The 25,226-nt window shown below is 42.1% G+C and overlaps 2 protein-coding genes across 4 annotated transcripts in view; one reads left to right on the top strand and one right to left on the bottom strand.

Annotated features, from left to right (window-relative positions):
- eomesb (eomesodermin homolog b) overlaps positions 1-25,226 on the bottom strand; it is a 383,568-nt gene that overhangs the window by 119,308 nt on the left and 239,034 nt on the right. The gene's annotated exons all lie outside the window — the stretch shown is intronic.
- Positions 11,954-25,226, top strand: part of LOC306967220 (CUB and sushi domain-containing protein 3-like) — a 184,190-nt gene continuing 170,917 nt past the window's right edge. For all 3 annotated transcript variants that reach the window (XM_079562149.1, XM_079562150.1, XM_079562148.1), the window contains exon 1: positions 11,954-12,667. In XM_079562149.1, coding sequence (XP_079418275.1) covers positions 12,490-12,667 — 178 coding nt within the window. In that variant the 5' untranslated portion in view covers positions 11,954-12,489. The remainder of the gene's footprint in view (positions 12,668-25,226) is intronic.

Raw genomic sequence — 25,226 nt, 5'->3', positions numbered from 1 at the left:
AATGCACTATAACGCTAATTCTGAGGTACGCTGCCTAAAATTTTAATTAGAAAAGAATGTAGCAGCACATTTTTTCAGTTTTGAAAGCAGAGACCTCAAATTGAAAGCACAAAGAAACTTCAGTCGAGGAAATTTATTGTGAGTAATTGTAATTGTTCTTTTAAATCCCCAGGAAGCCAAGATGAATTTTAAATAAATGCCCTTGTGTTTAGGAAATCATCAGGAACGTCAAAAAGTCATATTGTCTCTGAACTGTTGATTTAAATCCAAGTACAACGGCATCCTAAAGTTCATCAGTCTAGGCGCAAATTCAACCTGGAAGACTAATTTCAGCAGCACCTTCCTCCAGCTAATGATTGCGTTTGCGAGGGTCACACCTCCACCTCAGCCTATCAGTGCAGAGCCACACCTCCGTCACAGCCGATCATCCCCCGTGGTCCTGCGTATAAGCTTCTGTGTTCATGGCACGTAAGATTCCCAGCTGTGCTGTGACCCACCTCCACCCCTTCACCGCCTCTTCTGTCCGTGGCTTCACCCAGCTACATCCTTCACCGGTCTCCCAAACCACCACCAGTGTCCAGGCTCAGGGGGAAGACGTCACTAACTCTAACCTACCCATCAATTCTAATTCAATTAATCTGATCGCCAAAATATTTATGTCAGTAAATCTTTCTAATCGCTGCTTTTGTCTCTGAGTCTATCCAGGTTGAAATATAGTATAACACCGGTAAAATGTCATCATAATAATATGATATGGTATGTGTTACTTGCAATTACATGTATATTTAAAATTATGTATGTGTCTGCATAAGAAGTGTTTGATGTTTATGAACCTGTAAATAATGAACTGAGATGGATTGTTCATTTTAATTTAAAACATGGTGAATCCAGAGGAAGCATTGAGGGTGTGCAGGTCATGTCACCGTATAGCAACAGAAGATAAATGTTATTATTATTTGATGTTTCTAGGTTAGGTTTTCCAAAGAGAAATTTGTCTAGGGCTTGCCATGCGTGAGTTGCTGCACAGACAAATACTACAGCAGCAATACAATACTGTGCAATAATACACTGATAATGAATATTGATTACTGAATGAGAGGATTCAGTCAGTAAGTTACATCCCTTCCCATTATTTGTGATTAAGTATTGTGTTAAACTAATGTTTTAAACTAATGTCTTTCCCAATGCCCATGGTCACAACAACAGCATGCACTCGGGCAAAGTTTAGGAAAATACACAATGGACAGAAATCGGTTGATAGAAGGGCCGTAGAGTGTGGGTAGCACAAATATGTCCATGTTTTTTCCACGTCTGTTAAGGTACAAGGACTTTTACGCAAGACTTGATCACTTCAACTTGTTCATCTTAAGAAATAAAAAAGATTGATCTTGCAAGCATTTGGTTGCTATGGTAAATCACAGCAAGCAGCACACTGGCACAACTACTGCTCTGTGAATGTAGGCTGCTTGTATTATCTTGTGCATTATGCATTGAAATTAAGGCACAACCATGCATTCTATAAATGGCAATGCTGTAACCCTAGTCTGGGGTCACAGTCTGAGCCATGCTGCCTCTAAGTACCTCTAACCGCTCTGTACACCTCCGCTCCATACTCGCCGTGTGGCTCATTGTCTCTCCTCATCTCCACATGCATCAATAAGCCTCTGCAGACAGGAGAGCTTCCCACTGCTCTTTAAACAGTCGCACAGCACAGTTGAATTCGAAAAGAAAGCCGGAAAGCTTCATCGAAGACATCATCTCCCCGGTGTAAAAAGGGTCATACAGAGTGACACAGCCCCCTGCTCACAGCTGCTCCCAAACAACGCCATTAAACATTTGAGGTGGGATGATTCTGTAGAGATGAGAATGAAAGTTTAGCAATTCAAAGTTGTCTCTTTGTTCTATGAGAAATGTGCCCATATCCAATGCAACCAATACTAATGATAAATGGGTGCAACGGTTAGTGCTCTTGCTTCACAGCAAGAAGGTATCGGGTTCGATTCCTGCCTGGACAGAGCCTATCTGTGTGGAGTTTGCATGTTCTCCCCGTGTCTGCGTCGGGTTCCTCTGAGTGCTATGGTTTCCCCTACCACTAAAAACATGTACAACAGGCCAGGATGAATGATGTGTGCGTGTAAATGAATGAGTATGGAGTGAATGTAAAGTTGTGTGACCATGTCTGTGAAAGACGCTATACAAATAAAGCTCTTCTTCTTCTTCTTCTTCTTCTTCTTCTTCTTCTTCTTCTTCTTCTTCTTCTTCTTCTTCTTCTTCTTCTTCTTCTTCTTCTTCTTCTTCTTCTTCTTCTTCTTCTTCTTCTTCTTCTTCTTCTTCTTCTTCTTCTCTTTCTTCTTCTTCTTCTCCTTCTTCTTCTCCTTCTTCTTCTCCTTCTTCTTCTTGCTCCAGGTATAAGTACCATTCACTTAAGTGATTGAAGAGTCAAACGCAGAGGAAAATGTTCTCTCCATATAGGATTGATTGTTCTTTGACACTGTTCCATTGTACACGCATTCGGTATGAAGTGCTAATGTATTTAGCACCTATACTGTACTGAGTTCAATAATGACTCATTAGAACACGTGTCGCCATACCTTCAATACCTTCAATAGCGTTTGTAGGCATTTTTATCCTGCACTCCTTTGTACTTTTTACTTATCATAGTTACTTACTGTATTGCAATACGTATCGGATCAGCCCCTGACTATCGTGATACGTATCGGATCGTAACAAAAGTGGATCGTCCCTGCCCTGCAAAGCAGTATTTCAGATTCAGCTATTTTAACCCACACTTTTTTATCGACTGTGGTGCTCAGATGCAATGTGTTTTTATACCCTGTGGTGTTTCCCTCACCACTCAAAGCACACACTTCATGTTTCTGATATTTTTCTGATTTTATGACATTTCTGCAATATAGATGAAGCAGACTGTATTTTCCACACAGCAATGGTGCGAAGGGAGAGACATTTAGAAAGCAAGCAGAAGGCAACAGGGTATTGAGATTATTCAGGCGGACACAAGCACTCCAGAGAAAGTTGCAAACCTGAGACATAGGGAAAAATAGAGCAGCCGTCAGCAGAAAAATAATAAATACAAAAGAGCATAGGGAGATTGGCTCTGAGCAGACTTTTCATCGCTTGTTGTGTTCGATTTCAGGGATACTTCAGAATAAGACACCAGTACAACTCACAGTGGGGTGATCATGAAGTGGAGAAAAACCCGTTACAACAACAAAGAAAGATATGGTGAGAATTTACCTTCTGTCCATAACTGCTTACACTGGAAATTTTACACTTTTCTTCAATTCATCGGGCGGCACATACACAAAACAGAGCTTAAACTGGAAGCTCAGCACATTTACCCCATGAAACTCTTGTGTGAGGCAACACGCACCAATGCCCAACAGGCATCAATAATTGGACTGCAATCTCACTCCGTCTCAAATAGTCCCTCTCAGTTTCCATTTTAGTACTGTACGTTTCTCAAATGCTCCATGAGTTACACTTTAAATCTTATTTTCAGCTCTTTCAGTATCAACTGCATGGCAACAATTTCATGGAAAGGTCAAGCATAGGCCATGACCTTATACAGAGATTATTTACAGTTTGGGGAGTTTATGGTTGGATTAATCCACTAAGTGTTTATTTCTAACCCAGAAAATGAACAAGGACTAATGAATATAAAGTAATAATCACAGTTGTATATTGTAAAATTCTGTGCTTTTTATTATCCACAGAGATCCTTGGGTGTTTTCAAGTAGGATGCCAATCAGAACCTGCACATTTATAGTATGTATACATAAAGGTATGTAAAATGTAGAATGTAAATCTTTATTTAACCTGCAACAAGTCCTATAAGTCATCTCTTACTGACTCCAAATCAAGAGGCACAAATGTTATTTAAGTTTAAATCATTTACGCCACAAACCCAACATCTTAGAAACTGCTGCTGTATTCACGGTATTATTAATAATGCCCTTAGTGCAGTGATACTTTTCTAATTCCTCATCAGAGCAGAAAGGAACCGTGCCGCTTGTTGAAACCATCTCCAGTGGGCTACACATGAATCAAACGCACACTTCCCTTGTGATTCTAATTGCTCTCGCTACACACTGCACACTTCTTTTTACACTCCCCATCGCCAGCCAACAGAATCACTTTAAGCTCCCACGAGGATTGTATGAACTGAAAAGGCCCAACCTTTGCACTCTTTGATTTCGCAATGCATGTTCTTGTGGGAAATGGTGAATTGCTTATCGCATTTCACAATGGAAGCTGCATATAAACTGGACATAATGAGATCGGTTACCAGGTTCTCAGTCTGCTCTGATTATGAACGAACTACGCCAGTCGTGTGCAACAATCTGCCAGTTCAACTACACCGTCTCTCTCTGTAGGCTGTCTCTACATCAGGAAGCAAGTGAGAATGTTAACAGTGTGAAATGTGGTGTCGAGCAAAGACGTTGTTGAACCAGGAGAACCATGGCTGATAGAATGACAAGGAAAAAGAGTTCAGAATACAGAGTAAATGGCATATTAGGTTATTGGTCATGACACAGAACCACCCAGAGGTAAGCGGTCACAGTCATGCATCACTGCTGTCATAATTGTGTACTTTCTACTGCTATGATGTCGGGCGAGTGGGATGGCATTTGATGATGTTGGCAGACTGGGTGCAGTTGGTTTTCTTCCCACACATTTGACATCAGGACTGTTAATCCATTTCCAAATAAGATCATTAGCCTGTGCATCTGCTTCATGACTTAAAAAGAAATCCCTGGACAAATATTTGTACAGCGAGTTAATTATTGTTCCATTGCAGCGATTGAACTTGGCACAAATGTCCATCACGAAGCGCGTTGGTAGTTTTATAATCTTAAACCACCTGGATGATTGAGAATTTACAGCATTTAATTATGCTTATTATTAATTATCTCTGTTGGACTGAGATATTGTGACAAGCTTTTAGCGTACGACACAGTACAATGAAGAAGTACCATTCACAGCCCTCACATCCCAAACATAAATAAGGATAGGTGATAAAGCTGCAACAATGTGTGAATAATGGCACTGAAAAAAAGAGTGTGTGAAATTTCCTTTACATGTAGCTACACAAATACACCCTATATGAAACAAACAGTCTCATTTTACTATAACGTCTTGTGCGGACTGACTGTAATCACTCACATTATTATGCACATTTTCAACTAGATGTAATGTTTTATCTTTTAGAACAAAATTTCTTTCTATCCACAATGGACCACTTTATCTTTCAATTACCGCCAAAGTTTACAATCTAAACATTTGGAAGAGCAGTGCATGACTGAATGAACGGATGGAGGATCGCAAATCTCAGTCATAGCCGCATCTGTCACTTAAATGCAAGAAAGACCAAGTAAACGATTCCCTTATGGCCCATTCTGTACAAACTCCAAACTGTGCATAAATATCACTCGCTTTTCTTTCCTTTAGTTGAAAATACTTTACTTCCTCTAACAATACAGTCAGTTTAAGTGGGTTGAGGGTTGTTTTGAAACAGACCTGCACATAGTGTTTTTACTCAAAGTGGACGACAGTATAACATGTTATTTCCTTAGATATTGCAATCAGTGAAATTATAACCTTCTTGCGACGACATTAACCCACCTTTTGGCCACTGCTATTTCACGCCACATAAAGTCCTCCATAGGAATGTAATAGCTCGTAAAACTCAGGGGTAAGTAGAGGTTTGATGGTCAATGGAACCTCACGGCTGTAGGCAAATAAGTACTGTACTCCAACTGGCTATTGATTGATTTTTGGCACACTCCAGAATGCACAATCACTGTTTTATGTCGAAGATAGATGGCCCAGAGTGATATGTGGAGCAACTCAATATTGTAGTAAGAGGACGCGATGCCCTTGAACCATCTTTTTAAAAAAAACAAAAAAAACAAGTCTGAACTTCAGGTATACTCTGAGTCTGTGACCCTGCCTTAATGCAGACAGATAACCTGACCGACATTTTCATTCCACCTTGGGACAAACGTCCGGTGTCAGTGAACCCTCTAAGCTGCTTATGCTGTTCACCCGCATGAGAACCTTTTTCTTATGGATGCTGGATGCACGCACAGTTTCACAGTGATATATTAACATTAAATCTCCTACTTTGCTTCAACCATGGGTCACGGCGTATCGATAGCTGAGTGACACGGTTGACAATGCGTCTGGATCACCGTGACTCTTTTAAAAAATACAGAAGATTGACTATTACACATGCATTTTCTCTCGGACAATAAAAGGTCGAGGCCAGTTTTAGTATTTATGTAGCATACTTGCAACAACAGCTGGCCAAAGTGCTAAATGCAGCTTAACTTCAGACTCCAGATTTTAATGTTGGGTGTTTAATGTGAGATATTTAGGTCTGAGCTGTATCACACCACACACTGCAACACCAAAGGCACTGTCTCCTCAGGTTTTTACATTATAAAGGAGATCTGGGCACATTTTAAAGCGGCTGATTTGTTAACCTTCCACTGATTTGGCCGGGGTATAAAAGACAAAAACTTTCTGAGCGGCAAGGCCATTTACACATGGAAAATTAACCATCAGAATCAGGTCAGGGTATCTCATTTCTAGGATCTGAGGTTTAGTGGTGGCATGCCAGAACAGAACAGAGGCTTGATAGTCACAGTGTTGCCACATATCACCGAGAACCAGAAAACGATAACTCAAAAATGACACTACTTTTGGCATTTGATAGAACATCCTCTAGAAAATCATCTCTTATTCATGACAGGGTTGACAGTATTCACTCTAGTTACTCAAAATGGTACATTTTATTTCACAACCATGTCACCGACGTATATTAGAATATCGGCAAGGTCTGGCTTAAAGTAAAGTAACACCCTTTGACACCATTTTTTTTTTTAACAGCGAGAGGTATTAAAAGACATTAATAATAGCATTTTGTTGTCATTATTTTGTACTCTTTTCCCCTTTTCTTGACCTTACTTATTCTACGTTATAAGACATATATGTAATAATAATGATAATTCTAACTAATTAGATAAAAGAACAACGCATGTATTAATCCATACAGCCCCTTTTGTATACCTCATGTCTCATGTCCCCCTCACCTTTGTATAAATGTACTTTATTCTTCACTGTTGGCAGAATAAAAAAAATACTTTGTTATAAGATTAATGGGGTCTTGTTCACGAGTGAGGGTCGGATGGAGCGTGAGATCGACAGACGGATCGGTGCGGCGTCAGCAGTGATGCGGTCGCTGTATCGGTCTGTCGTGGTGAAGACGGAGCTGAGTCGGGGGGCAAAGCTCTCGATTTACCGATCGATCTACGTTCCCACCCTCACCTATTGTCATGAGATTTGGGTAGTGACCGAAAGGACAAGATCGCGAATACAAGCGGCTGAAATGAGTTTCCTTCGCAGGGTGGCTGGGCGCACCCTTCGATATTGGGTGGGGAGCTCAGTTACCCGAGAGGAGCTTGGAGTAGAGTCGCTGCTCCTTCACGTCGAAAGGAGCCAGCTGAGGTGGCTCGGGCATCTGTTCCGGATGCCTCCTGGTCGCCTCCCGCGGGAGGTGTTCCAGGCATGTCCGAGTGGGACAAGGCCTCGTGGAAGACCCAGGGCACGCTGGTGGGACTATGTCTCCGAGCTGGCCTGGTGTCGCCTCGGGGTCCCCCCAGAACAGCTGGAGGAGGTGTGTGCGGATCGGGAAGTTTGGGCATCTCTGCTGAGACTGCTGCCCCCGCGACCCGGCCCCGGATAAAGCGGAAGAAAATGGATGGATGGATGGATGGATAAGATTAATGATAGAGCTGCTAACTATTTCACCACTTTACACTCTTGGTAGGCTTAAAATACCCAACTAATGTTGGACAAAATGAACTAATACAGAAGACACTCACTTATTAAAGCCATTTGAATGGGTAATTTTCTTCCCAGCAGGGATTTGAATTTGTTATGCAGGCAAGCAACAGATACTTGGCATTGATGTATAAATTGCCTGTTTGTTACTGCCTCTGTACTTCTTTTTACATCACTGCTCTATTTTAAAAGCACATACTTTGAGATCAGTATGTATTTCACACACCAGTGAGCTTGAATACCGTTGTGTTCCTGTTAGACTTTTGTCACACCTTGTATATTGTCTATCCAGCAGAGTACAGTAGTGTCCTATGCACCAACTAAAAGGTGCTTTTCATCGTTTCCCCATCTCCCTCAGAGGAACAAATCATGTAGCTGGCGTTTGCTTATTACTCCCCTCCTCTCGTCCCAATCAGCATTTTCTCCTTTTGATCTTTTATTCATATGATTAAGTCTGCGGATCGCCAGACGGTTCATTCTACATCTTTGTGTATGATGAGACCAGATCTTTGATGTTGGCTGTTTGCTGTGTGGAGTCACTTTGGTGAGCGGCCAGAATAGAGTTTTGCTAATTATTGCTGGTGTGGGAGCGCTTTCCAACCTATTAATTATCCCACTTTTAAATGGTCTGACCCCGAGCGCACATTCACCACTCCTTAGATTTCCCCACCTAAGAGACTTCCTCTAACCCAGACTAACCCTACTGCGACTTTACGCCTTAAATTAAACATTTGCATTGAAGAGCTTTTTAACTACGCCCCTGATGTGGATTTCTGTGACAGTGTGGCAACATTTTCCGCACTAATACAAGCTAGTCTTTTAAAATAAAGCATTGCAGGCCCCAAGTGTATCTCTTAACATCTTAGAGATTCGCTCCTCATTACATTTCTCTTGTTGCACTGCTGCTTGTGCCGCACACCACTATTTTTCACCTGCTTAATATAAAACGTTACCCCCATCTGTTTCTCCCCCGGCTTCTTTATCAGACAAGGCCTCGTAATCCATCTATCCACTGCCCTCTTTTCATTCCTGTGTTTTTCCCCATTTGTTTTTCGTGTTGTCTTTCAATCAATACGGTTAACCCTGTTTTGTTCCTGCTTTTCGTCAGTCTACTTCTTCCCCATGCTTGTGAACTCTTTTGGAAAAAAAAAGATAAAAGGTGCAAGGTTGTTAAATGTCAAATGAGCACAGAACATAAACAGGCCTTCCCTCCTGGGACACGGTATAAAGTTAATGAGTGTGGCAAGCTAATACGCTAAAGGTGATGATATTTCAAGGCAGTGTGTAGGTTTCCTTGTGTAAGCAGTAGGTTACACTGTTGCATAATTCATATTAATGCTTCCCCAAAGTAGATCTGAATAGTTTTGATGTTTTTATGCCACTTTTTATTCCGAGTTCTTCCAGTTCCATTTGCCACGCGTTATACCTCCGAGTGTTGCCTTTAGCTAAAACACTAGTGTTGCATTGATGGTGATCTTAGCAGACATGTCGGCACAGATGTCATTGCTGATTTTTCTCTCTGAACCCGCATGTATCTTGCTGAAATGTTTGATTTTGGTGATGGTTATTTTAAGTCATGCAATAAAGGCAAAAGTCATTCCCTTTCAACACAATTTTGCCTTTCTTTTTTTTTCTTTTCTTTTTTATCCCGGAGCAATGGAGCAGCCAAAGGATTCTTCACACTGGCATGATGTCAGAGTTAGTAAAAGCACCATTTACATATACAAGCAGAAAGAAAAGCAACAGGAATATTTTCTCTGTAAAAACTATGTATAGGAAACAAACACTAGTTATTAATGTGAAATAATGCAATCATTTCACCCCCACCCCGTTTTTCAGCAGTCCTTATCAACAGTCCAGGCTCTGACATGTTGCCCACGTGAGCTCCCATTCCCTCCCCCCAGAGCCTCACATGTCCCTGCCCCCTGGACACTGAAAGTCCATACCTGACCAAGCCATGGCTTATCAGTCGTGTGTGAGGGTCAGATGCAGGCAGATTCCTCTGGGGGACTGCAGCTCGCTAATCCAACCCCGGTTCTTGCTCTGTCAAACCCCCGCAGCTTCACTCTGCCCCAGCACACAAACACAGGTACACAAATACAGTAGAATTCATGCGTGAAGATTCCAGCTTGATGTATGCCACAACACATGCATCACCAGCGCCAGCAAACAGACATAGCCACATTTAGTGTTCTCCCCTCAAGGCATGTGTGACGACTACACTCACACTGCACTCCGCAAACTCTGTCCCTCCCCACATACAGTACACAGACAGCTGACAGCACCTCTGGGCCCCCTACAGGCGGGACGGGGACCTCTGGCCCCTGTGACACGGACACCTCTGCAGCCGTCAGTCCTCATACACGAGTGCTGCTAATCACAACAGTCACCACATCTTGCCTGTGGTGCAGCCAAGTGCAGTTGGCTGACTGATTATCTGGCTGGTTACACAAATGCACAGTGGGGCCGACTCACACCATGCATGTGCAGGAGAATTTATGTCAATATTAAACATTCATACATGGTCGTACAAGGACCCCAGGCCAACCATAACAACAAGAGCATCAGCAGTTGTGTGACTGCTCATCAGGCAGCTGCAGACTCAATTGGACTGAAGGCCAGTCTCCCGAGTCTATCTGTCGATTCCACTGTGGAGACACACCCCTCTGAACAGTAGAGACTCCTGAAGAATCCAGTTGCCAGCAGGGAAAAGGAACTTACACTTCACTGCAAAGATCCAGAGTAGTTTTCCTGTGCTGCATAAGCAATCGAGATAAACAAGTCTACTGAGGAGCACAGGCAGGATACAAATCTATCACAACAGCCTGTGAATGAGACAGATTAATATCAGCCTGTCCACAGACACTTGGAGAATGGGAGTTGCACAATGCCCAAAAATGTATTTTATTCATCTAGAATAGACACAATAGATGGCAGAATAAACTCCAATTCACACAACATAAAATAAAGCTATGTGTGTGTGGGAAACAAATGCAGCATGGCCACAAATACTGATGCGGTATTTACAACACCGTGTGGTCTCCAGTGTGGAATTGTACATGGAGGATGTTTGTCCAAAGGACAACAATCCCATTGCCCTCCACTGCTTCATAATTAGATGAGATTACAACAGGATCAAGCTGTTTCCCCATTTGTTTGGCCAAAGGAGAGCAGGGGGCAAGGGGAGATTCACCCTTTTGGACAACTAACCTTGGTCATTGCCAGTGAGCAAGGAAAGAGATTTGTGCTGTTTTGTAAAATAATGTAATAATGCAAATATGTCTCCTCCAAGAAACTTGATTTTGGCTTATCCGTGGCCATATTTAGTTAAGTTAAGAATAGAGGTGTCCTCGAAATGTTCTGAGAACTATTTATTTTACTATTTTACTTTTTATTGAAATTTAAACTGCTTTGCTCTGACAATATTCAGTGAAAATATACTGAATACTGAAACTTTCGCCATCTGATTTTAAGGTTTTTCTGTTAAAGGCATAAAAGAAAACACAGCTTTTCAATTTGTATAATGCTCACCTCAGAAGTCAAACACGTGGGGACTTTCAGCACCACGGAGAGCTCCCCGTCCAGCTTTGTTCATATAATTTAGCTTCACACGAGATTCTTAGCGGTATGGACTAACCTCACCGACTCCTGTCTAATAAATCCCGCTGACACTTGGGTCATGCCATATTGATTGGACAGAGGTCATTCGACAGCTTTGATTTAGCCTATATTTAGGGGGACGATTCAAAAATGCCACAGAGCCTCGCATCCGAACGTGGCAAAACCTGAACCTACAATCACGCTCGTTCACTTTCTCCACTGCTGTTTTTTCCCCTTTCTTTTCTTAGAAGTCTAAAGCTAGATGGCAGAAGAGTCCCACTGCACTGCACAGCCCCGCTCAATCTGTATGCCTTCATCAGCACCTCCATCTCCGTCAAAGGAAATCCGCCACTTGCCATACTTAATTCCACTTCCGATGCGAACGTAACATAAGCAAAGCCACAGTTCCCAAATCATTATGCCAGACCCCATAGACCCATAGTTAAAACTCATTTTCATTAGCAATTTCTTGGATTACACTTGGTGGTTTTGTCTGACTTGGCTTATAGCCTACCACCCACGCCTTCTCACTGTTCACGATATGTTCCCCCACGCTAAAAAAAAAAAAAAAAAACCCATCCCGGACGCTCTCTCTTTCTCTCGCTCCGTCCCTCTCCCTCTCTTCGTCTCTCTTCGTCTCTCTCACTCTCTCTCTCTACACCCCCTCCTCTCCAGCAGCACCCCTATTCCACTCTGTCTCACCGGGCTGATCGATAAAGCCAGCATTCAAAGTGCAGACTCGTTCCTCCGTCCCAGCGGCCGGTTTTACGCGGATTAAAACGCGTGAAGAAGCGTCTTGGAGACACAGATCGCCGACTTCTGGATGTCCCTCTTGAGCAGCGATGGTTGAGCCCTGGTCCAGGTTGCTGTGGTGTTCTCCAAAAACCCATTCACCACTTCTCCATCTCCTGCTCTCCCATCAGCTGACATAACGCGGCGAGCCGAGCGTCTCTCCCTCACAGAAAGAAGGACTCCGCTGCTGCTGCTGCTGCTGCTGGTCTCTCACATGTTGTAGTTGGGACGATGAAGGGGATTTATAAAGACGGATTCTACGAAGGATCTATTGAACTACGGGACGTTTTCAACAGGAGATGCGTTAAATGTGGCCGAGGGGACTTCGCACAAGGCAGAGCGATGAGGATAAGGGCCAGCGTGGTTTTTTGGAACGTCGTCTTTTCACTGATGTTCACTTGTGTCAGAGGTAAGAGCGCGGACTAAGGGGGTAAAAGAAGCACAAAAAAGAAAAAAAAAAGAGAAAAGAAGCCACTGCAGCATTTCGTGTGTCTTTTCCGTCTCTGTCTGCGCGTGTGGGTGCGTAAAAAAAAAGGCGAGCATGGAACGTGTGTGAGCGAAATGCAAAGCGTTACGGACGTGTGTCAAATAGACTCCCACTGTTTACTGGATGGAGTTTGGCGAGGACGCATTCGCCTGCTTTTTGCGCTGAATGCGGGGCTTTGAGGCGCTCAATAGATATTCTTGCGGCTCCTTCTAATAGCCTACGTGAGCTGCTTTGCTTAGTGGGCGAACTCGTGAATTGTTAAGAGCGTGCACTGCAGATTTCCTGAAGGATTGTGCCCCCATTTAAAAAGCTAATAGGTTTTCCATATGATGCTCACTTTCAATTCCGACGGGCCGAGTTGTGGAAGTGGCATTTGGATTTCGAGGCATCGGGCTGGAGACCCGGGTAATTAGCGGCGTGGATCCAATTTGTCGACTTGTGTTTATCGGACTTGCCAGTGCAGGCAGGTGGAAGGTGGGCTTGTTAGTATTCCGGGTGGCTCGTACGCGCATACAGTAGCGTTTAAATACAGGGTGCGAAGATGAACCAAGGCAAGTCGTGCGTGCTGCTTACGCACTTCACCCCAAAGCCTCGCGTGTCGCGGTCTGTTGTGACATGTCTCAAGAAAATTCACTGCTGAACTTTTTTGACTTCAGTGTCTTCTGTCTGTTTAAAAATGTGTTTCATTGTAAATTCAAGTGTTTTCCCCCCACCAGCAATACTTCAAAATCAGACCTATTGCCTCGTTGAGTGTTTAAGAATGCAGCATAATAGTTTCTCTGCCACATTGAAGCTCTCTCTACCATCACTGCTTACTTTACAAGGCATAAAGCATACGTGTTCCATACATGCGATTTGATGAGGATGATCTCTAGTGCTTCTCTCTGATGCATCCCTGAATGATTACATGACTCACATTATCTATAGCCCCTTCCACTCTCTGATCCGTCTTTAAACACAGCATGTGCTCTGAACGTGTCTTTTATTCTTGCACATGTCTTGCAAGAATCATCCAGGCCCCTCCTGACCAATCATCTTTAGGGTTCCTGTAAACATGTCTTTTTTTTAACCATAATTATTCAGAATCAAATAAAAAAATATTAAAATACTGCAAAGTTTCAAATTCATTATATCCATACATTTTGTTCCCATACCCATCTATTTCTAATTTATCCATTCATCTATGTCTCTTCTTAAGGTTACTTACTAGTAATCTATATCTTTGGTATTCCTCAAGGCCTGCAACTCCAAACTCAACACCGTGTTTCATTCTTTATCTGAACATGTCAAAAACATCTGTCACTTTCTTTAATTTCATCAAAGGCATGTCACCTTCCACCACGTCCATGAACACGTTGGTCCGTCTCTATTTCCAGCATTCTACTTCTCACCATGTAGTGTTTTCTTTTTTTAACTGTCTCCTGCAGTGCATCCTAATCTGGCCTGTTTGACACTATCCTCAAAACATCCAACATGCGCTTTCCTTCTGATATCCTACATCTTAGCATCCATGCTCTCTTACAAAATGCACCGCATGACATCAGATTTAAAGCATTTCAACCTATTTAGAAAAAAGATGTGAATCCACGATCGTGCTGTTGGCCTGTTACTATGTTGGCGTCCCGTTGCGTGCAAAGTGTCTGGCCAGTCGCTCTCGCACACATACACACCCGTATCAATTTCCATGCTGATCGTAGAGGCGATGAGTAATTCCGGTGTCTGTCTATTGGGGGCGGATGAGAGGGGCAGCATGCAGAGTAGCAGCACCCACAGCGCAGCACCGAGCCAAGTCAAGGGGCCGCCGTTTTATCACCACCCACAGCAAGGCCATGTCACAGCAGCACCCTTAGGACCACTGCCAGTCCCGCCAGCTTTTTCTCCTTATTAGGGGCCCAGCCAGCAAGTTTCGGTCGACAAAAAAATATCGAAAGAAAAATGCTTTGAATGGATATAAAACATACTGTTGCTTCTCTGCCCTGATCTATGCTGAGAAGATATCTAACTTTCGCTCGGACTCCCTGCTAAGATAATAAGGCTTCAAAAATCCCTTCTGAACAAAGTCGAAAGTTTGTTCAACACCACTTTGCTGATTTTTCATTGACTTGAACAAACCCAATTAAATATTTAAGCCGTGGATCGAGTGCGGGGGAGCTTACAGCGGTTATCCTTAAAAGTTGTCTTCGTTGGCACCTGTTGAACAGTTGGCACGGCTTCTGAGGAAAGGAGCGGCACAATTAAGACGATGTAATGGGCCTAAGTCTAACTATCAAAGCAAAGCCTTTCTTTGGGACGACTGTCATTTACTCCCCAAGGGGATCAATGAGATTTTTGCATCACAGTGACGCTAAAATGGACTTTGACTTAAATTAAACATCATTGGATTTTTTGTGGTGGATTAAACATTGTAATATATCTAAAAAGCGTGTATGTGCAGGTGGGAAGGGGTGTAGGAATACATCAGGTATGTTTGGACACCAGCTGGAAGCATGTACAGTAGCAATGAAGATATTGAGATTGAATTAGTTCATGTATTTTTGGTGATAAACAAAGGCAACTATGGACCCCCTCAAAAACGATGACACATCACAAGGGGCACTCCATTAATAAACTTCAAAGTCAATTTAACAAAGCCAGATTGACATTGTTTGTAGAGAAGGATTTGTGAATACGTTGGTAGAAAGATGTTGAGCTGCCATGGGAACAAAAGCTGTTGGCGAAGATACAGATCATCTGGGGTGGGGATTTTTGAAAATAAGACTCTTTTGTAGTGAAAGGTTACATAAAGGAATGGATCAATTGCTCAAGTTTCCATGTGTTTCTTTCTAATGTTAGAGTTTACTGTCAGTATTATTCACTGGATCCATTTTGATATATTGCAGCAGCTCAGGACAGCAAATTTGTTGTACAATTGTACAATGATAAAAAAAAAGCACTTAACTTATATATCCTCTTTTCTAGTAGCTGGTTTCATACTTCCTTCTTATATACAGTATATATTTTGCAATAGCCTTTTTGCTTTCTCTCAACCTGTTTGCTATATTAACAAAATAAATCAGCTTTAAATTAAACATAAGCAGTAAAAGTTACTGGTTAAAGACAAATTGAATTCCATTGGGATGATACTGTGCCCCTTATTTTCTCATGAGCACAAAGGCACATTTCCTCTCATTTTGACAAGTACAATGCAATACAATTCATTGATTCAACAACAATCAGTCAAGTTACAATAATAAGACAGCGACAAGGCTGCAGGCGACATACTGTGTAAGCAGCAGAAATGTGCGACTGCACAAGCAGCTCCGAGTGCCGGAAACCAAGACAGAAACACGGGGCCTTAATGTGGTCTGGCTATTTGCTGCTAAATGCTATAGATGGAGCCCATTTCAGAGACTATTAGGACCGCGGTGAGTCTAATTTCTGCGCAGCAAAGCCCGGATGTGTAATCAAAGAAATGGACAGGCCTGTCAGGAGCAATGAGGTGAAAGAACTCAAAATATTGACTCAACTAAAGGTACTTTTTCTTTCAAATGAATATACCCAAATAGAATTAAAAGTTGGCAATATTTTCTATTAGAATGAAAAGTGTACTGAATCGTCCTTTCCATACTGCCTACCACCGCTTCTGCAGCTAGTAGTACTATTACTGCTACTACGATTTATCAGTGTTTTGGAACGGCAATGGTTCGGTGGTTAGAGCGCTCTCCCACAAACTCGGGCTGGCGAGTCGTAGTTCCGACAAATGTTTACTGCCATTTTGTCCTTCAGTGAGATACTTCTCCCACCATGTCAGCGCTTGTGCGTTGTGAGTTAATGATTTGGATTGGCAGACACGTGTATGACAGTCTTCTCCAGGGCAAACGTGTCTTCGTTAGAAGCCTATCACCACTGAGTGTGACTGAAGAGTGAATGAATAACACATCAAATTGCAAAATGTCTTTGAAATTTTCTATTAAAAACAGACTAAAAGTATACAGTCACTGTCTACTTTGCTCCAAATGGAGGTGAATCAAGGAGAGTGCAACTCAGCAGTAGCTTGTTTCCATATTAGCACTTTAAATCAATTAATGACAGCTAACAGATTGATGAAAACGCTCCATCTGTTGCCCCTCATGGTTGTGTCTCCAAGTTTCTTCCTCACATGTTATATAGGATGTGCTTTTTTTCCTACCCAATCCGAGACACTTTCGTAATTAGTGGTAATCAGGTACGTGGTGGACAGACAGTAATCTGGCCTCTGAGCCCTTGATGAAGACGTTCTTTGGATGTGATTATGTAAACAGGCTGGAAGGCTGCTGGGGCTCATCAGGATTACCATTTGTCGGTGTAATTATGCGCTATCTAGAGGGACTGGGCGGGTCTTATACTACTGACCTACAGGTCTCTCCTCTGCACACTGGGGGAGTTAGACTGGGGAGTTGCTGGATGAACTCAGACAAGATAGCCATTTCCATCTTAACATCAGTCGATGACAATACAGTATATGTTGTGGAGCGCATGAGTCCTGTCAGTAAAAACTCAGAAAAAGAGGTCAGCTTTGCAATATCTGGGCCATTGTCTTCTCAACAACTGCACAATTTTGCACATGTCCTGAACCAACACGTCTAGAACAATGAGCATTTGAGAGAAGACTGAATTATTCATTCATTTCTAATCAAGAATTATACAAGAATTGCATGCCTTTCAGAAAATGTTTAGCGGTCTTAACTACTCTCTAGTTATGAGGTTTTGAACATTTTACTGAGACCCCTTGGACACTGGATTTTGTTGTTGAGAAACTGCCCCTGCACCTTCGAGTAGGTCTTTAATAATCTTGATCAAAAGAGCATAATGAAATATATTATATAAATCTTATTTAATCCCACGTTCAAGGGTTTCTTGCTCTTCATTATTTTTAATAGAAATGGCAATGCGTGTGAGGAAATAGGTCAAGTAAAACTGCTGATTGATATAACACAATAAAGAAAACAGACTGTATTTTAATTTAAAGCGACAGAACATATATAAACACTCACACAAAAGCATAAAAAATAAAAGTACATCAGATTAGCAATTATAGATGAATTGATTAGATATTCTTTAGCCGTTATATAAAACAGACTCTACTCTTGTGACATGTAGCATTTTAGAAACAGACAGTAAAGTACTAGGATTGAGAAGACATGGGATGGTTGTGATCTTAGATTTGTGCTCAGTGATGAGTCTCTTAGCTCTGCACTCCTCTGTTCACCTACTGCCCTCCAACTGCCCCTTGCCTCTTTTATCCACCTGGCCCCCTTCAAAGACGTCTCCTACGGCTTTTTTTGCTGAGGTCAGTTACAGTTTGCTGCCTCTGATTAAGTTGGTTCTCGGGTCAGGTTTCATTTTTTAATATAAGCAGTCCTCTTGGGTGAGTGAGATTGGCAATATCTTGTCTAGAGCCAAGAAAAATCATTGTCCGTTTGCAGAGAGGCCGCTCCGAGTTGAGGCTACAAATCGAGGAATCTTACGCAACACAGGTAGGTAAGTTATGAGGGGGTTTAATTGTAAAAACTCCATGAAAAGGACAAATGACATTTAAAATCAAATGCACCAAAGGGTTGAGTTTAGCGAGCATGAAAGCCCACTGTTTATTGGGCCATAACTTTTCATGTTTATTTGTCATTTTTACTATGTGCATTGTTTAAGTATTTATTATGGATGCATACTCGCAGAATGAAATGTGAACTGTGGGGCCCGTTAAACCGATGGAAAAGAAGAGATCCATCTCACAAAAGCAATTAAAGGCCAATTAAACAAGGAATTTGTGATGTGACTCACTGTGTCGGCAGTTGGTATCTTGCATTCCAAGGCTTCACGGCGATAGCTTTGACCAAATCCACCGGCTCCGTTTACATAGATCTGATAATTCTGTAATACGTCTTTGCTGTAGTTTGCTGTTGTTTGAGTTGTTTTGCCAACAGAGAATCAACCAAGACGAGAAAACATTTTAAGGAAAACAGCTGAACAAAACAATTCCCCCAAAATGATTTACTAATGGAATAATGCAGCTGCAACTAAAACTCAACTCTTCCTTACACCTTTTCATCAGCTAACCGCATATCCCCATCATGCACTCCATAACGGCCCCTATAGCACCATGCAACATTGTTACCACACACTCTCAACACAAATCCATTGTGCTGCTCTCCATCAGCCCGGACTGTTACATCGGCATAGCTTCGTAAATCTTTGGGCCCTCTCTCCACTGTTGCACTTGTTTGCAGCTGGGCCTGACAGCTCCATGTTTTGATATGTGACAGAGGAGCAGACGGGCTGAGGGCCTGCGAGTCGGAGAAACAAAGCCACGAGATGTGATGGTAATTGAAGAGGTAGACTGGTTAGCGCGCTGCCGCTACGTGTTAGCTTGGCACATTTCAAGAGCAATTAAAATGATGGCCGAGCGTGTGGTTTAAGATAACACGTTTGAATCTCTGTTTCCTTGTTAAATCGTGAGCGTGGCACTTTTTTTTTTTTTTCGGGGTGGGGGGGAGAGAAGATGCGCTTTCTGCTGCCGAGATGTTAGAGATGCCTTCGGATGAGCTCACATGAATTCGGATAGCTTGAAAAATACTAGGTCTGTTGAACAATTGTTTCACTAAATCAAACACGGGCCTCTAAGAATAATTGTTTCAGTGGTTTAGCTCCAAAAGGTCTTTTTCCCATTTGCCGATTCCATTCAGAGCGATTTATATGCCGCATATAACTTCCAGTGATTTGCATACTAATTTGGCTTTTACACCAGGTGCTTTTTATGACGCAGCACTCACTGTAATCCAAGACTGGCACTTACACAAACACAACAGCAGTTTGTTTCCTTCTCATCGTAATAGTTCATGAAAGCTTGACCCCCTTCCCACGAACAGTCAGTAATTCAGGGATTTGATCAATTATTAGCTTGTAAAAAACGGCTCAAAAGTTTTGATGTTCTGTTACATTTTTTATATATTATTTCTACATTGCAGCCGTGGACATTTTTACTTTGATGTAGAGATTAAGGTCACTTTATCTGTATCTAAGCCAGTATCTGTATCTAAGAGAGTACATTTTATAGAAACAGGACCATCAAAACAGTGACATTTTCAACTAAAGACAGACTTTTAAAAAAACAGCTCTTCTCTCTTTATGCAGTATATCCTTTCATTGTTAGAAACATATTAAAATATAATAATAGCCCAGGCCCTATTTATTATTTAAGCACAAATTTGCTCTGTTTGAGATCCACCACAGTTTGTTTTTCATTATGTTAAAGCAGTACTAAGTAACTCATGCCCCAAGAGGCTATAAGCGCCACTGCAGGTGTCATAGCAAGTTGCGTTTTTTTACTCATTAATTGTCCGTGAGAGTAAATTCTACACTGACAGAAAAGACAAAGGGAGTGAGGGATATTGTACATCCAATTACACAATGGAGATATTTTTTTCACTCAAACTTGGCTGTAAATACTGTTTAAGTGGCGCTAGCCCGCTGTTAGCTTTGCCCGTTAGTCTGTCAGCGTCTTCTTCGTGATTCTATTAGTGTGTATTGGTGGCTCTGACCCGGAGGCAGCAAAGTTGCAATTATGGTTTTCTGACCAGAGACACCGGGGATGATGAAAGACCCTCCAAACATCCCATTAACACTTGTAGTACCCGCAGAGGGACTTATTAAGGATTTATTAAGGTAAACAAGTTACTTAGTTCTGCTTTAAAGCACTGGTTATTTGTGTACTATCCGGTAAGTAGTATACTCTGTGCACCTAAGACCGAATCGGACTTTGACTTTGAATCGAGCCACTGAAACACATTCTTTTTTCCATCGCCACTGCTTTACAGTCCCCCTATAAGTACACTTTCCTATATGCTGGCGCAGCTGAACCACTCTCCCCCTTATGCAGTGTGATTTGATGAAGGGGCCATCATCAGGGTTTTTATGCTGTAGACATTAAGCGCACCCAGACCTGTGGTGCTGCATTCATTAAACTACTTATTCATCCATCTCTGTCCCTACTCAGTTTGAAACCTGGCTTTAATTTTGTTTCATAACTGCATTAACAAGGACACACACAATGTCACCAGTATGGGAAAAGGCTGCACCAAGCCCCGCGGCTAGTAGATATTGCTTGAGTCTCATCTGTTTGCAGAGCCAGCAGTTTTTCCTGTAGCTCCAGACCTGTGGAGTCTTAAGGGCAATAAACGCAACAGTAGCAGTGCCTTATATGGCGGCAGGTGGAGATGTGCTGATGTCTGGAGACTGGGAGAGTAATAGCTACTGTACAAGGGTAGGCTACAGTTCAGACCAATAGGGGATAGATACACAGAGCAAACAAAAGCAGTAAAAAAAGAGGGACATGCAGATACAAATGTGATGCGATTTTTAAAAAGTGAGATACGCGCATTGAATTCACTTGAGGCGGAAAGAATGCATGCTGCAGTATTCAAGCCCGAACTTGAAGCCCTAACTAAACATAAGTCATTTTATCAAGTGCATATTCCACTTCCTTCGTGTCATTTAAAAAAATAATGCTGCCTTGAAACAGTGTCAGAATCCAAAAGGCAAAATACACATACACACGAGCCGAGCATCTTTGCAAGAAGCATATGCTTTAGATCCAAATTTCAAATCAGTTCCAATCTGCTCCCTGTGCATTTGTGTGAGCGTCTTTTTTCAGCTTTGACAGCGCTCCAGTGGTCCAGTTTCACACGCCACTGTTTTGATGCGGTCTGTAGGGGGCAGAGTCAACATGGCTGAGTTTTCAGGTCAACAGTCGCCCCAGCATTGGCTTAGCTGTCCTCCATGCGGAAGACTTGGCAACTCTGCAACCTGCTAAATGTTAATGAGTGTTTTTACATTTGGACGGGGACCAAATTTCAATCCCAGCTCCTGCATCCAAATACAGAGTGTGAAGCTAATGGAAGAGGCTGTTTACAAGACGCACAGTCATAGTTTGCGCCTCTTGTGCTTGTCTTCAAACAAAGTATACTGTATATATTTTGGTTCTTGCTGTTTTTTTGTAGCACTTCAGGCAATATGAGACAGACATCCTACTGTGTTTTTGGCTCGGAGCATCACAGCAGTGGCGCGACATCAGGTGCAATATGTCTCAAACGTCTTTGGCGATGTATTGGTGTCTGGCCGTGAAATACTGTATTCGCGGGGAAGTAGCTAAAACGGTGGCTGCACACGGGCAATGGCTGACACTTATTATAGTTGGCGAGACGGCAGCGCAACCTGTGTTACTCCTTTTGTGTGTCTCTAGCGTGCGCACATGCCAGATGCAGTCAGTGTGGCCCTCTGTTTGATTTTAGTATTTTTCACCCCAGTGGCTGGCAATTTAAAACCACCAAATGGAATATTTCTCAGCCCTTCTCCAAATTGCGGTGACACACACTCATGAAGTAATTCTGTGGAAAGGCTCTTACCTTTCCTCTTGTGTGACAACCATTTTGCCTTTTTCATCAAGCACATGAGGCCCGCTGCAGCAGTTCCATTAATATGTGAGATGGTTTTAGTCACATTGTACTAAGTACAGTAAGTAGAAATCAATGTTGCTCTATACCCAAGGGTCTCCAAACTTTTACACCTTGTCATCTACTTTTACGCAATAAAAATGTCAGAGATATTTGCTTCAATGACATGTCTATTACTATGTTCACTCAGGACAGTTGGTTAAAGAAAATGACTCTATTTTCCTATGTTTTCAACATTTTCACATCAAAAAGAACTAAAGGCATCTAAAAGATGTGTCTGTGTTTAGAAGTGTAGACAGCTTTTTGAAGCAATTTGCAAAGGGCTGAAGAGCTTCTGAACTGGTTGGAGATTCTTAAAGTTTCCAAACAATCAAAACATTTCCAAATAATGACTGAAATTGCTAATATATTCTCCTCATGGCGTGAGTGTTATATTTTGTCTCATTTTTCCACGCACCCCTCTCTGGTTTCAGATTCAGATTCATTTTTTTGGCCATTTGCAGTTTGAAAAACCACTGTAGGGTATGAGGGTTTATTAATCAATTAATTTGTTTATTAATTAATTAATAGGTTGTAGATTAGCCTTAAAATTTAATGGGGCACCAGTTCGAAAAGCGAACAAAATAAAAGTAAGAATAGGAGGCTAAACTACAGATTTATCTGAAGGAAGTGAGGTCTTTAACGTACACATTGACCTTTAGTCTGAAATAATAAACACAGACATTACCAAAGCAAACTGTGGTTTATGGAGGTTTAATGATCAAAATCAATTAATAGAAAGGCATTAAATATTAAAGTGCAAACAGGATAACCTAGAAGGCTAACAGGATGAATAATCAGATCAAATGTTCTAAAATTGTATCTGAAAGTCAGTAAGGTGGTTTGCATAGAAGTTATGTGAGTCTTATTGAGCCAGGTCGGTGAGATGCGTTTACGACCATGAGAGAGAGGTTTTCCACGCCAACTGTGGTCCGGCGTTCCAAAGTCCTGGTGTCGGCCTTCTGGTCGTGGTCTCTCGGGTGGCGATCATGCAGACGAGGCGCGGCCCTGTCTGCAGCTCCTCTGGGCCTTGGGCGTTTGGCTTGACCAGCTAGACTCACAACGGTTTTGCTGAAAGCTCAGCGATCAAAAATGTTGTTGTCTTGTAGGAAAAATGCAAATGTTCTTAAAAGAAGTAACAGATAGTTACAAATCACGTCAAATGACGGGCTCAAACTTAAAGTTTCTGTGGTCCATCTGAGACAAAGAGAGGTCAGAGTTCAGCGGGGGATGTCTGCCATGTGCTCCTGCCGTCTCTCCTTCTCTCCAACTCCAACTCTCCCAAGAAGCTGTTCTTTTTCTTTCTCGTTTCTTTCTATTTGTCTGTCCTTGCACCCTTCTTTTATACCGGGGGGGCGGCCCCTTTGTCTCCCCGGGACTCGACCAATCGGTTCAGTCCGTAACCCGATATTATTGGGGCCCCAGGGGATGGGAGGAAGGCTCATCTTGGGAGAAAATTCCGGAAATACATTTCTATTGCATTAAACACATTAACAACTTCACAAACCTTCCAAATGCATTACCGACATTTCGACAGTATGTATGTACATTGCATTTTTGTTGACCTTGGGAAGAATTCATCATTAGAACAGATTGGTTGAGTTCATTCTCACTGTCCATGAATTAAGGAACTGGCTTATTACTCAAATCGGATGTTTGAGATTCAGTCTTTAGTCCAATTCGAAGGTCAATAAAGAGTTCTCATCTCCGGTTGTGAAGTCTAAAGGATAAGATCAACACTTCATTTTATCCTGAACTGTGCTAGATCTGATCAGCCATTCACAAGACAGGAAGTGAAGACATTCCGACGCCATAAAAGGGTCTGGGGGTCTTGGAGTGGGTTTTTTTCTCGTCTCTGGTATGTGGTAACCATGGCGATAGGGCAATAGGTCACCCACAAACGCAACACCACATTGGAAAAAAATGTGCAAAAAGCTCAAAGTGCGATATGTAAAACACGTAAAAAGACACAATATAAAAAACAGAACAAACAAACAATGCCACATTAAAAGCCTATGGGCAAAATACTGTACAATAAAAGTCCATACAGATAACTAAAATAGAAGTGCCTTGTTTAAAGTGATCACAGCTTGAGGAAAGAAACTGTTAATATGTCGATCAGTAGAACATATGATAGAGCGAAACCTTCTCCCTGAAGGAAGCATCTCAAAGAAGGCCTTATCAGGGTGACCTGAGGCATCATTTGCAAGTTGTAAAGCACGATTCAGTAGTCGAGCTTTATATGTGGCCTCCAGGTGCGGCAAAGTGCAGCAAATGGTCCTGCTGGCTGAGCGAACCACTTTGTTCAAAGCCCTTTTCTCTTTCAGAGTGAGATTACCAAACCACACTGTAAAACAACTTGTTAGGACACTCTCAAGTACACAATAATAAAAGTTCAAAAGAATCCTAGTATTTTGGGTAAACTCTCGAAGCCTGCGTAAAAAGAAGAGGCGCTGTCTCGCTTTCTTAGCAGTGTGGTTGACGTCAGTGGAATATTTCTGACGTCCACACACCTTCACCAAACCTGTTTTGATCATTGCAGAGTTTAGATTTCTTGCATTACAACTTTGCATGTAACCACTCGCGTATGAGGTGAGAAAGCTGTAGATAAATAGAGACCATTTTCCATAATGTGTAGCATAGCAGATAACATCTCTGGACATTAATCAGGCTTTCTTGTCAAATGCAGTAGCCATCGTGCTCTAGTTTTTCTTCGTGTTGTGTTCCTGAAGAAAAGTGATTTGTCCTAGCATGTCATAGACTTCTACCCCAAAAATTACCGCTAAATATGACGCTATCTTTCTTGCAGTAGGAGTGGCTCTTATCTGATGTCACGTAACAGGCTCTACACTTCCTGAAGACAACAGCATGCCTTTTGGTCTTTTACTCTAAAGATTACAGCTACATCTTTGTGAATGAAGGTATCTTGAATGCCTTTCAGAAGTTAAAATCTATATTTAACTCTGGGTTCAGCAGAC

Source organism: Gobius niger, assembly GCF_951799975.1.
Source record: "Gobius niger genome assembly, chromosome: 8".
NCBI lineage: Eukaryota > Metazoa > Chordata > Actinopteri > Gobiiformes > Gobiidae > Gobius > Gobius niger.
Note: the sequence above shows the minus strand (reverse complement) of the source record. Positions and strands in the feature narration are given on the sequence as shown.